The sequence below is a fragment of the Anopheles stephensi genome, chromosome 2, assembly GCF_013141755.1.
Source record: "Anopheles stephensi strain Indian chromosome 2, UCI_ANSTEP_V1.0, whole genome shotgun sequence".
Classification (NCBI taxonomy): Eukaryota; Metazoa; Arthropoda; class Insecta; order Diptera; family Culicidae; genus Anopheles; species Anopheles stephensi.
The window spans coordinates 24,108,993-24,122,697 of NC_050202.1; the positions used below are offsets into that span (position 1 = coordinate 24,108,993).

Consider the following 13,705-nt stretch of genomic DNA (forward strand, 5'->3'; position numbering starts at 1 on the left):
TTCGCATCAAAGCTAATGGTACAAATGCCCAACAGGCCACAACGATCCGGTGCGCTGTTCGGAATGCTTGGAGCGTACCGACGACAGTGGAATCCAACTGTTGAAAGGTTAAGATTTATATCGGCTGATGTGTCGTTGTGTGACTAACTTGCAGGAACTAATCGGCGGACCAGGCGTGAGTTTTTTTTTCTGTTGCCATACCAATCGGGACGCATGCTAGCTACTCCGGACATTTTGTTTCGGATCGCGGATGTTAGCGCGAGGACACGCAGAGAATCATTTAAAACATTGACATGCGTGCATGCTCTACGGACTGTTTGGCTTGCTTAAAACTCGACCTGGTTATAGTTCCGTTCGATGTCTTTAAGGTATGTTGGACTTTCTCCAAGAAATGCATTGTGGAACGATATACCTCTTCGTTGTGGCTCTTCCCAACTCCAAAAGAGATTCTTACATGCCAAATATATCTAATACCGATTCCGTTATGCTACCGTTATGCTAGTGATTCCTTCCATCTAAGGGCCCATGTTCTTGGTTGACAATTAACCAACAAGTGATCCATACTGTAACGCTTAATTGCAGCATCATACGATAAGCTTCAACAAATTATAACTACCCACGCTGTACATGCTTCAGTTCTCCACTGCCCGAGCGACATGAAATGAACGACTCCATCAAAGGAATCCCATCTGACAGGTCGTCCGATGACACACGGAGCATCGAGACGAATGGTTCGCCCGCTCCTCTCACTCGCGGTCATGACATGACAAGTGATTTGCGCTAAATTAATTACGCCACTCCAAAGAAGGCCGCAACATGCCAATAAACCAATAATGAACCGGCAAACTGGCATCGACCGCTTGCCCCAAACAACTCTCCCCATCAATCAGCGTTGTGATTTGATCGTTTCCAATGAGTCAGCTGGTGCTTATTTCTGCGATGCTCACCATATGCAGTGGAAGCCCGCTCTGACAACTGTTAAGACTACGCGAGGACTCTAAATTTATCCTCATTGATGTGTCTAAAGATGGACGTTTTGTCCCTCAGCACTTGTTGCTTCTGAAACCCCTGGCTTTGGGGTGAATGGATTCAACTCAATTTCTGCACGCCGTTTACTCCCTTCCTCCCTAAGCGGATGTCAATGCAGCGATCACATGTGTGAAGGATCTGTTCGCTTTTTTTTCACTATATCTTAATAGGAGCCCCATTTTCTTGTCCACCTACTTCGAACGATGCAACGAGTCAGTTGTGTCGAGTCATTCAAGCTGACGATACGGGCTTTCATCGGTGGCATGATCCGATCCCGTCCTTCCTTCTAATGCTACCGGTGTTAACACAATATTTACGGAGCGGGCGCGATATGCATAGCATCATCTCCACGTCCAGGAAGTCCAGTCACGACGGGACGCCTCGCCGGGAAAGGTGTTGATAATTTGAAAACTACATCGTGATCGGCCGTCAAGTGTGCACCGGATCTCGAAACCGCTGACCGGGCTTGGATCGTTCCCGATGTAGTGCAGCCCACACGTTCCGCTAAGCTTCTTGGGGCCTTGAGACCGCTGGTCGCTGGTCTGTTGGCAGAGTTTGATTTCAATTTGTGCGGATGCATTAGCAGTTTTTTTTTTGCACAGGCAAACGAGAGAATCGATGGGCATCATTTCATTAATACCGAATCACGGTGAATGGTTAATGTTGTCTTACCGATCTCGATCGATCGACCCTGTCTGGTAAATGTTTTAGGTCAGAAGAGCCAATGAAAGTTATGCACCGTATTCCGACGCCCCATTCTCCGGGCTGCCGGTAGTTACGTTTTTGCTATCGATTGGAAATATTGGACGGATAGAAAACCCGAATGCACGATTGCGGGCACGATTTCCATTGCTCGCGGATGTAATGTGCGCAACAAGTGTGTTAACTACCTTTTGCCCCCTATTGTACACGCGGTGCATTAAGTGTAATAACATAAAAGCGAAGTGTACTACACTTGTACATAATTGAATTGCCTGCCAAAAGCTGCAGCCGTATGCAGCAGGGTTAAACATTGCCCAGCCGCGCTCAGATTAGCGGTGTTCGTGTTTGGTGGATGAACGAGAAAAAAAAACGAGAGGTAAGTGAATATTTTATTTTTCATCTCGTGTAATATAGTTCCTCCTAGAGATGATTGTCGGTTGTGCATAATGCAATACAGCCCCCGAGCGGGTCAATATCGTGACCTGCAATCCACTGCCCAGGCACAGGTGGACTGCACCGAACTGGACCTAAGCTACCATCATTTCCTGGATTTGTTGCCCCCTTTTTTCTCTCTCCAAAAACACGTCCAACTGAACCTCTCCCCATGCACGATACAAAACGTTTGAAATTAATTGGTGCACCGCATTGACGTGACATCGCGCGGCGAAACTCGCTCATCATCAACGCCAGTCCGGTTTTGTCCGGAGCGGATTGTCAAGATTTACGGCCTCACTTTCATCGGCTCGTGATGGCTCAATCTAAATCAATCAAGATGAAATTTCAGTCACGAGAGAAACCTGGCCGGGACTCATCGGTGTACAAACAGCCTCTCCGAGCATCCTACAGAAGGATGTGGTGGTCACAAAAAGGGGCGAAGAGCAATTACAGAATCGAATGCAACCGAATTGATGCTCGGTATCTAGTGCTCTGAAGCCATCAAAGATCACAGAACACAGATAAACGGAGGACGCGCTCGGGGGGGACAGAGATGTGCCTGTGGCACAGCCGAGGAACCTGTTTCTCCCGTTCGATGAATTGGCATTTCAGCACACTAATGGATGGTACCGTGACGAAGGCGATCGGTTCCAATCCAAGATCTTTACCGCAGATTCCAGGAAGACGGCTGAGGATCATTATGGTTTGGTAGCACGCACGAAAGGAGTGAGATTTCGATAGTCCGACGCTAAAACAGATAAAAGCGAGACGATTAGTTAAATGATTCTGTACCATCACGTCACAGTCATTTACAGGAACAGCGTGGTGAGTAATTAAACCTGCCTAACTTACCTTCTTTTAAACCAGCTATAAAGACATCTATATTGGAAAAGAAAAACTAAAGCTTGATTCTTATCGCAAAATTGTCCTCTTGAAGGTAACAAATCGGAGCAAAGCCCCCGGACGGCAAATAACATTCGCCCACCACATAACGCTACAATCACGATGCCATTTGTATGGTGTAACACACCGATAATGAGACAGCTCCGACCCAGTACTGTGTGCTCCGTGCCCATCCCACTGCTATCGGGGGAAAATCAAACTAAGCCCTCAAGCCCGGCCCGGCTTAACATCACACGAAGCTACATTTTGCTAAACCCCATAAAGCAAGCTTTCACCCGGGTGCCTGCTAATCGCATCGGTTCCACCTGAACGTACGGTCACCTGATGCCGCACCAAGCTAACCACCACCGGACATTGGGTGACAGGACCCCGAGAGCGGAGAAGTTTTACTAATTGATTATACGGAGCACGGTGCACGGTGGCAGATCCGCTTGGCATGGTGCTGTCAGGTGTACAAAATATAGCAAAGTTTAACATGCTGCTGCTGCACCTTCGCGTATGTACGGAGGCAAATGTGATTGCTGGCTCGTTGTACTGGCTGTCGTACGGCACAGGGAAATTACACGCGGAACGACATGTATATGGCTGTAAGAGGGAATTCATTTTTCTTCTCTACATAAAGGTCACAATGGTTTGCTAACAATGTTTTAAATGCTAATGTGTGTGTGTGTTTGGTTGGTTAAAAATGCAATTGAAAGTCCTTCTTAAAGTAAAGTGTTGCTTGAGCTTTGTTTCGTCCAGGAATCTGCATAGAATGTGTTTGAACAAGCTACAATGTCATTTGAGGCCAAAGTTAACAATCAAATCATATAAATAATACTTTTAAACATAATAAATGTAACCAGCGCGACGAAAGGTAATCGCTTCCGTCTATTAACTAACAGTCAATTGACCGCACAGCGGATTGCACATATGCCCGTACAAGAACTCCATCCCCTAGCGACTCCACGCCGGTTCCTTATCTCGTGCCTGTAAGTGTGTAGGTGAAAAAGGCTTGTCTTCATTTTCTTTTCGGTGCTCCGGGCAATTATTTATGTCTCTAATTTAATTACCTACTCGCATTCGATGTCTCTTCACATTCGATCGCTCCCACGAAGTTCGCTCGATTCAGCGCATTGCCTTGAACAGAAAACTCGAAGCCAGATCACGATAGGTGGCTTCTTTGTTACGGTTGCACTGGATGCGCGAAGCATCCCGGCCACTCTCCGGCCCATCCCCGAACACAGATCCACCAGTCCGTGAGCTACTGCTGCTGGCCGCTGCATCTCGTTGCAGTTTCTTCCTTTTGCACTCGTTCGTCGGTGAGATGCCGAAGAAGTTCCAAATCGTGAGCGTTTCATCATATCCTACGCTGGCTGTGAAGAGCAAATGGAAAGATCGAATTAATGGATACTTCCGAAATGACGGTCTTTCAACGCCACGTACCGAGCTGTTTTCCATCCGGACTCCACAGGAGATGTACGATGACGTCATCGTGATTGCGCATCACATCCACCACGCGGTCCATCGAGGCGAGCACCAGTATTTCAGGCGGCTTGTTTACATCTATCGGTCCAGGGGTTTGGATGGTTAAAGAAAACAAGGGATTTGATTCAATCCGAACCACAAGATTGTATTGCCCATCCAGGATGCCCTTTGCTCCTCGCATTTTCCTCGCTTTATTAAATTTGTATCATTAAAAGCGATGTTGGCCGGAGGAAATTGGTTCCCATTTTGATCAGTGGCAGTGGCTTACCCGTGTGCACCCGATCGAGTCGATCGTGGACGGAATGAGCAAAAGGCCCTTCCCTCTCGGGGTGTGTGTGTATCGCTACTCAATGCGCAATGGCCTCACAGGACGGGACGATTTTATGGGACGGTTGTTAAGAGTTTCTGGTCCAATATCAATAATTACGCGAGGGCTCGGACTTTGTGATCGGGCACTTGATCATGATTATTAGTTTTATTACATTGCACATTGCGCAAAATGAGATTTCGAACGAAGCTCGAAGAAACCGGTAGGCTGGTAGTAAACAAATCTACACCAGGAACAAGTGAAATATGGACTCATCTCGGTGAAAGGAAGCCGGAGTCGTGAGCTGGGAAATCAAATGGGTATCAATATTTCTGGAGGAGGGTCATTCGATCATTCGGCAATGGTGATGTGGTTCAAACAACTTTGTTGCTGCATTAGGAATTCTGGATTAAATCACCTTTCTTATGATGTTCTTCTTCATTGAGCAAAAGTGTGATTGATTATCTAAAAGTGGTCTCAGGTCATAAAACAAGTGCATCACTAATTAAGCGAGGAGCAGGTCGAGGTTTCAACGACAAGACTTATGAAGAAGGATTTGGACTGTGTGCTATGTCAAAAGCTTTTATGGTATGAATCTTGGACATACTTGGTGAAAGAACCGTAATCACTGTAAACGAAAGAAGCCTTCCAATTGCACTTGTATGTTTATGATTTCCTGGACTAATTTGTTATTTGCTTTTGTTAAGCAGATCAACGCCAGAGTCAGATGTTACTGAGTCTACCTTCCTTTGCAATCGAACCGGCAAGTGCAATCGCCAATTGCCTACAACATCAGCGAAAATATCAAGCCGAAACAACGACACCTGACCGCCCATGTAAGGATCTACGCTCAGATTATGAAAATCTCGTTCCACCCAGAGCATCGAAAGCGATGAAAACACCGTCGATAATAAATCAAACACACACACACACACACTGCCAATTGGCACACGCTTCGTGTCGCGCTAGCACCTCATCGAAGCACATCCCACATTCGACTCGGACTCCACCAAATCCAAATCTTCCCAGTGCCATCTACAACAACACCGAGCGACCGGAGCGATTAATCGCGTAATGACGTTTAATTACTACTTACCCGTGAAGGAGTAGCACACGACCAGCTCGCCGGAAATCTTATTGAACGCAAGCGTCGTCACGATACAATCGCTGTCCTGGCGTCGATAGTACGACACCACCTGGCGGCTCGGAACGTGGTACAGTGCGATCATGATCGGTTCGCTGTCGGCTAATAAAATTAAACATCCTGTTTTAGTGTGCTGGAGTGCCCAAGAGTGTGTGTGTGTGTGCGCGCCATGCAGAAACTCACTCACCGATAACAATCTCATCCTCACGCCACGGATGCCAGTCGAAGAAGGCACACATCGCGCTCGCCCAGCGCGTAATTGGCGTAAGGTGACCACCGTTCCAGTACCAGATGTACACCTGACCCAGCTCATCCGCGGTGGCCATGTACTTGGACCCGCACGAGAACTTGATCGCGATGATCGAAGCCTTGTGCGCGAAGTACTTGTTGTCGCACACGTTCTTGCTGCATCTCGGGTGCACGCGCACGATCGAGATCTGCCCGTTACCGAACCCGCACACCACATACTGGCCGCTCCCGTCCCAGGTCAGGCAGCTGACCGGGTGTTCCAGTGGGTCAAGCATTTTCAGTGCACCGTGATGTCCGATAGGATTGCTGCCGACGTCCAGAATGTCCAGCCAGGGTCGGTTCATCATAAAGATTGCCATGGCCAGCTGATCGCCCGCCGGATTGAACGCTATCGAGGTCGTGTACTGGGCACGCAGCCCAATAATCACATCCGTGTTCGGTGTCCAGATTACGAGCTTCTTGCTAAAGATTGCCGCTATCTGTCCGGCCACAGACCAGTCAATGATCTTGTGATAGTACGTCTTGATGTTGGGCAGATCGTGTACGGCCTCAATGAATCCGATCGGTTTGGTGCGCGGTCGACAGCTCCAGTCCAGCTTCTGCAGATTGCTGTAGATCGGCCGGACGACCCATTCGAGCGTACGTTCCGTAGACAGGTGGCTGCACATCTGCCGGCTAGTGCTATCCTTAAACGACAAAATCTTATCGCGTGTCGAGACCAACCCGAATGCCTTCTTCAGCACCGACGAATAGTGATGGGTACGCCAGTATCCGGGCATCTCCTTCTGAAGCCAAGGAAAGATACAGTTAACGACGCTTTGTTCCTTTTATCAAGCACCGAAAGAAAACAGAAACCGAAAGTGTTCGTACCATCACCATTGGATCCGTTTTGCGCTCAGGTTTGCTTTCCGCCTTGAAACGGCTCGCTCGGGACAGAGCGTAGCGGCGCGGAATGAATCGATCACCATAGCAATTTGGCACATATTCTACCGGCTGTTGAATCTAGCGGAGGTAAGACAAATAAACACATTTCTTACCATTTGATATATTTCTGTTGAAGCAAAAGAGGCACAGTTGTTTGCGTGTTTGGAAGCAGAAAAAAAATCTAATAAATCCCTCTGCTTGTACCATATCGTTCACCGTTCGCAAAGCAATGCTTCACTCTGCGTGCGTGCCATGTCCGAAAGCATCCAGCGCGCACTGTTAAACCGTCCAGCCGCATTACCACACCCGCCAACATTTGCGCGCATGCGTGATGGAATTGGGGACCGATGGGTTCGTGTCCAAAGTACAAGCATGCCCTCATAAATTATGCTTCCAACGGGGTGCGACACAAGTGTAGCGCGTTGCAGCTTTTTATTTTTATTTTCTCTTCCTGATCCCGAAACCCATCGGCAGTTTCCTTTGAAGCGGGGCAGTGGAAAAATGGACTGCAAGCGCGTGCCACGGCTAATGTTTTGTCGTGCATTTGTGGTAATTTATGGTGCTGGTTTGGAATTGCGCTGGGAAAGGGGAAGGTTGCCACATTGATAACACACAGGTACACCGATTCTCGATTAGCAGGTTGCGAAGTCGGGGATAGCGTTCAAACTGTCCAACGGACAAGTTTATCCAGAAAAAAGTGTTTAAGGCATAGGGCGTACCAGGAATGAGTATTTTTTAAAGCTGGATTATAAATAAATATTTTAATAAAAGTTTAGACGAGTAAAGATAAATATATATTAAATAAAAATATTAAATAAAGACATAAAGATGGAAATAAGCCTTAAAACAAATGAACAAAACTTTGCAGAAAATTGCTTCAAAGAAATATTAAAACGAAAAACTGAAAGAAAACAGTTTCAACAGTTTAAAAAAACTGAGAATACTTGAGATAAAACCTTAAGACAGTGAAAACGGAATAGTACCAGCAGAAAACAATAAATGAATCAATCAGTATTAATCAGAGGATTTTTCTTCAATCTTTTCAGGATCCCTTTAAAGAATTAAATCAAATTAAAGCCTTTCAAAACATCTTCTTTTGGTATTAAGAACGGATATTTTCTAAATTTTACAATATTCAAGCTAAGAAAATAAATAAAAAATACTGCATGAAACATTAAACATAAAAACCACAACATTTGCTCAAGAGTTCATCATCAGTTCAAGCTGATAATAGTAAACGCCTAGAATTTTAAGCCACAAAGCAGCTTCAACAACCGTTCCGCGTCTTGCGCCAAACAAATCGTTTCAGCGATTGAAGTCTTTCGTTGCAAATTCAAGCGACGAACCCCCACTGCTACGTGCCTTCGTTCACGCGATCCGACTGCACCACGGGAGCACTTGCACCACGAGCAGCGCGCTCTTTTCTTTCACTCTCAGTCACTCGCGTTGTCATCGTCCACTTCCCCATGCACCGTAGTAAGCTCGGTTCGGCCCAAGCAAAGAATGGCGCGTGCACCGAATAGGACGAAACGGAGTTCGTGTCGTGCGCGCACACGCGCCAAGCGTGCCTTCGCTGTGACTGCGCGCCACAGTACAGTCCATCAGCTGACTGAGCAATCCTGGAGGTCGTTCAGGCGATGGCGGTTCGCGTTCATTGACGCTGCGTCGACGAAGCAATGGGACAGAAACTAACGGTCCCGACTCGTAGCGGACACGTGCGAAAGACACATGCTGGCGAGATGCTGGATGCTGGAGAGACTTCGCAAAGGGGGGTTTTGCAATGTCTGAGCGAGAGCGATTTAGTAGAGCTAGATGCCAGCGGCCGAGAGATTCATGTTCTCCTATAGGTTTATCTAATAGAGCTGCAGGAGAGAATGTTTTGAGCAAACTAGCTCAGTGGCTCCACGCTGAGTTAAGCCGACAGGGAGGGATCGTTTGATACCGTTTGATCTCCTACCAGCCAAAAGCTCTGGTTGGGGCTCTAAACGTAGGCTCTTAAGATCGAAGCAAGAGAGACCCCTACGTAAAAAGGCTGGAAAGGGTGCTAGTGAGCAGAAAGCCTATTCCGAGCCCTCACTACACACGAGAGAACTAGAGCAAAGCAGCGGTGCGAAGAGAAGATACGCAGATACGCGCTGCTCGAACCCTTCCGCCAGTGAGCTAGACAAACGAGATCAGACCCGAAGTCCGAGCGAGTCCTAGTTTAAACTGCAAGTGAACAATTGAACCATTCGTGCAAGTGGAAGTGAGTGCTGCAGTTTGTCGCGCATCCCGAGCCCTGCTTCTCGGCGGTGAAACGAAATGGAAAAAAAATAAACGAGAGCATACGGTGCATCAGACTGTCGCGGTGCAGTTTAGTGAATATGCAGTGTTTGATGAAAGCGGTCGAGTTGCCCAGGCTTGACGCAACGTGTGCTACCTCCTACCTTTCACTGGTAACTTTAATGTCTGGTGTACTTGACGCGATTACGCGGTTAAGAGTGGTTCATGTGATCGAGTGCGTGATGAGCGTTCGTAGCTTCCGATTCGGGTAAAGGGAAGCTGTCAATAGGCGTTGGCAGGAAACAAGTGACTGTTGTGTCCATGGGGAGAGTTGATTGGAACATCGAACGGAAGTTTATTGTAGCTTTCGAGCGGAAGGGGCTTTACACTTGTTTTTGAAAGTCATAAGCGACAGTGTGACAGTGAGATGAAATGTGAACATATAAAGTGTGAATGTGAAACTAATTTCAAAAAAGCTACTGTTGTGCTTGTGCTTCTCAAGCTGATATGGCAAACAATTCAACGCTTCATCATCGTCCAAGTGTTGTCTGGTGTATTGAAACTCCATCAAAAAAATTAATAACTAAAAAATAATCAATAACTCGTTTCGAGAAGCGTACAAAACTGGTCTTTCTCTCTGGGCGCACCGTTCGACGGACACTCCTTGCTGGCGCAGTGATGTTCAATCAGTGGCTGTAGGCCGCTCTGTCCATCGAAAACCGTCAACCAAGGATGATTTTCTTTTTTCCTGGTGAGTAAATGTAATTTTCATATAAAATACATAGACAAAGTCGACGACGCTGAAGAAAATGCTCGGAATTCATTCGCGTACCGATAGCTGCCGTCACATCGCGCTCGAACCGAGCCTTTGAAGTGGCTTCAAATTGACGGCCCTGTCAGTTCCGCTTGTCGGTCCAGAAGCTGACCGACGAAAAACAAGAAGGAGAACCAATCGGTTTGGCGCATACACACTTCAAGGTGCACAGACTGCCACCGTTCCACACCACAATCGGATCCACAATGAGGCCCCTTCGGACCTTTGTCCAGGGTTGGATGAAATGAGCCGAATATTAACTCCAACCGACAGGGTCCATCAATCTACCGAATTCCGACCGAACCGTGTTGCCTACTCTCGTACTCCCGCTGCCCGAGTGTTTATGATGAACTGCCTATTCAAACACGGGAGGAAGGGAGAACCGAACGAGATGATAGATTTCCTCCCCGGTTCAATTTTTTTTTCTCTAGCGGCTTGGGCTCCCTGTCGAAAACGAGATCAGTCGAGAGAAATGATGCCTGCCTGGTCACAGAAATCTAAGCGTTGGTGAAAAAAAAAACTTAAAACTCGTTTAAGATGCGGATCATGTTGAATGAAATATTGAAAGGCAGGTTTGACCATCGGATTTCGAGCAGACAAAACCCAACCGAAAGGTGTTGCTACGCTGGGGTATAAAATTGGATGTGCTTTTTGGTAGACCATGCTTATTGGATACACTTTTTCACCTACAATTGGATCAGTGGACAACATGATTCGCCGAAGAAATTCTTCAGCCTTAAATTGATAAGCTAGAAAAGACAACTCTCGATCATCCCTCCAGGCAATGATTAACATTTGCCGAATGATAATAACCAAACGTCCACACAAACGTCACAACCTATTTTGCACGCTCTAGTGCCAGAGCACCCCAACCTCGGAGTCGCCTGGAATGTGGGGCCGCCAATATCGTTGACCATCGGGCGGCTTCGCAACGACCGGGCCGACCCCAAGCGAGTGCAAATGCCGCATACCGCTAAAGTGCCTTGCGGAACTGCTTTTAAATTGAATTTTAATAACAACCCCTTCTATCAACCAGCCCACTGATCTTTTTTGTCCCCGTGCAGCCGACTGCTGCATAGAGGTGGAAAGCCCTACCCGATAGATAGCCTCCAGGAGTGTTTGTCGAAGCGACAGCGCGGTCTCCGACCACCTTCTCGACTCAACGATCACTTTCGAATGATAAACGTGAGCTGATAAAAAGGCATCTCTCGCGCTGCCACGCTTTTCTGATGAGGAGGATGATGATGGAAAACGGTTTCGATCGAGCAGTCCGAGCTAAGGGTGGAATTTTATGCTTCGAAATCGAACCTCGTTGGAAGAGAGGAGGTCGAACGGGAGGGACTGCCGAGGGAACGTAGTTAAAAGCGACTAATTATTTCGCTCGAGCATAACTTCACAACCTTTAATTAAAAACATGGTAACGGAAAGCGAAAAAAAGGTCCCTGGCAGAAGTTCCACTCATCCTCAGGAATAGTGGACTAGATTCCGTGTTCCTGCACTGATGAGTCGGCGAAGAAAGAGAATATCGGTATCATAAAGATCGAAGCGCAAATTCCGCCGATCATACTCCCCGAGGCGCATTGTTGCATTAATTTCGAACTGGAGCAAGTTGAGTGTCACCCATGAGGAATCGCTTTGATCGAATGGGCTGCTGCTGCACCAATTAACAAAGGCTGGCCTTTTTCCTGTTTGTGAGTAATTACCGGTCGCATCAATTAATGTGAAACTGGTGCGCTCACTGCACCACCAGCAGCAGGCCAGTATTGTCTTGAACAGGTCTGTAACACCATCCAATGGCCTAGAGCGAGATCCCCCTCAGTGAGAAGGCGTTAATGGTTTTTGTTAAATGTTCGATTTACCGCAAACAATCATCAGCAAACTGTGGCCGATCGCCCAGCCACACAAATGTATGCGGATCGATTACGGTGTGCGCTTGAGGTTGAGGTTCCATTTCCGACACCAATCATCTCAACTCGCTCTCCAATAGCATCAGCAACGCCACCACAAAACCTGTTCCCATGTTTCCGAGCAAGGAAGTCGTTGTCTGTGGTCAGTATTGTCTCATCAAAAACATATGATTCTGTTGGTGAGCCAAACAGCTCAAGAGGAACTAAAAACAGGCATTAATGGGAAGACGTTCCCGAAGATGATGGGATGGCATCTTCTCAGATGACTGACGCATTAAATGGTATGAATTCATTCATCTGTAATTAAGTTATTACACTGCACAATCACGACCACGATGTCTAGGGGTCCGTCTGTCCGACTGTCTGTTGCTCTGGGTGGATATTTACTCCTCATTTTGCCCATCATTAAAGCATTCCCTCGTCACTAGAGTGTGATAGCTGTGCGAGGTGAGACCGTGCTTCGCATCCACGATGAATCTCGCTTATGACGATTGGTGTGCAATGCTTAATTAAAACCAGAAAACCAGACAACCACAGTATGATTACTGGCTCATAAGCCTGCCAGCTGAGCGTTGCATTGAAGAGCTTAATCTAAGCAGTGGGAGTGCTCGATTAGCTGAATGATCCATAATCAGTTACTGATATAGTGACGCCTGACGCTGGAAGATGAAGGCTAATCTTTCGCTCAAGATTTCTAAATTGCTGTCTTTATTCCTACATGAACGCACAAATTAATATCCGAAGTGGGCTTGGAATGCGAACGAATCTCAAGCAGGCATATTTTACTGCCCCCAGGCAGTTTGTCAATTCAATCCACCAAACGCACCAAGAGAAAGGGACTTCCTTCAGCAGCGGCCCATACTAAAAGAAAAAAAACGCCGCTCGTCGATGTGTTAATTTAGCTGCCTTCATTTAATTATTATTATTGACCACCGGTAACATGATTTTTCGTAATCAGCATTCCAAAATCAGCCAACCAATATAAATCCCGAGTCTCGAAAATCGATCATCAAAGGCTGGCAGCGGTGGTGGTTGCACATTAAGTTGTTTCCTTTAACTCGCGACACACCTTGGTGCTTGAACGTCATTCGATCTGCAGCCTTTTTATGGGTACGATAATGAACGTACGAAAGTGGCGGAACCGGATGCAGTTTGTGTGTGTTTTTTTGTTTCTTCTTTCATTTTCGCAACCCAGTAGCCACCGAAAACCGTCAGCCCACAATGATAAGGATCGGGGTGTATAATTTCACGTTGGATGGCCGCGCTCCCGGCGAAGAAAAGGAAATCACTCCTACCTACTCAATCAATCAAACGACCACGAACGAATGCGCCACTTTTTAATGGCACTTCTTCGCTGCGTCAGCCAGTCGAAACAATTCTCGAAGCAATCATTGACACGTCAGTGATACGTACAAAACAAACGTAGTAAGTATGAAGCGAACTACTTTGCTAGTAGCGTTAGCCAAAAGGTTGTTTAATTGATTTTTTTTTTACGTTTCGTATTCGTTTGATGATCGTGTTGAAGATGAAGCTCATCAATCAAACGGTTAGGGCCACGGTCA

The 13,705-nt window shown here is 46.8% G+C and overlaps 1 protein-coding gene across 11 annotated transcripts in view; it reads right to left on the bottom strand.

Annotated features, from left to right (window-relative positions):
• Positions 1-3,649: 3,649 nt before the first annotated feature.
• The window catches only part of LOC118506241 (protein cortex-like), a 38,723-nt gene continuing 28,667 nt past the window's right edge, over positions 3,650-13,705 (bottom strand). For 2 of the 11 annotated variants that reach the window (XM_036043103.1, XM_036043110.1), the window contains 6 exons: positions 7,107-7,238; positions 6,175-7,021; positions 5,940-6,089; positions 4,495-4,614; positions 4,122-4,424; positions 3,650-4,038 (listed from right to left, as the gene is read on the bottom strand). In XM_036043103.1, the coding sequence (XP_035898996.1) occupies positions 4,177-4,424; positions 4,495-4,614; positions 5,940-6,089; positions 6,175-7,021; positions 7,107-7,238 (1,497 nt within the window). In that variant the 3' untranslated portion in view covers positions 3,650-4,038; positions 4,122-4,176. Of the gene's footprint in view, positions 4,063-4,121; positions 4,425-4,494; positions 4,615-5,939; positions 6,090-6,174; positions 7,022-7,106; positions 7,239-13,705 lie in introns of all 11 variants that reach the window. The other 9 variants (XM_036043113.1, XM_036043108.1, XM_036043104.1 and 6 more) reach the window with 6 other exon arrangements.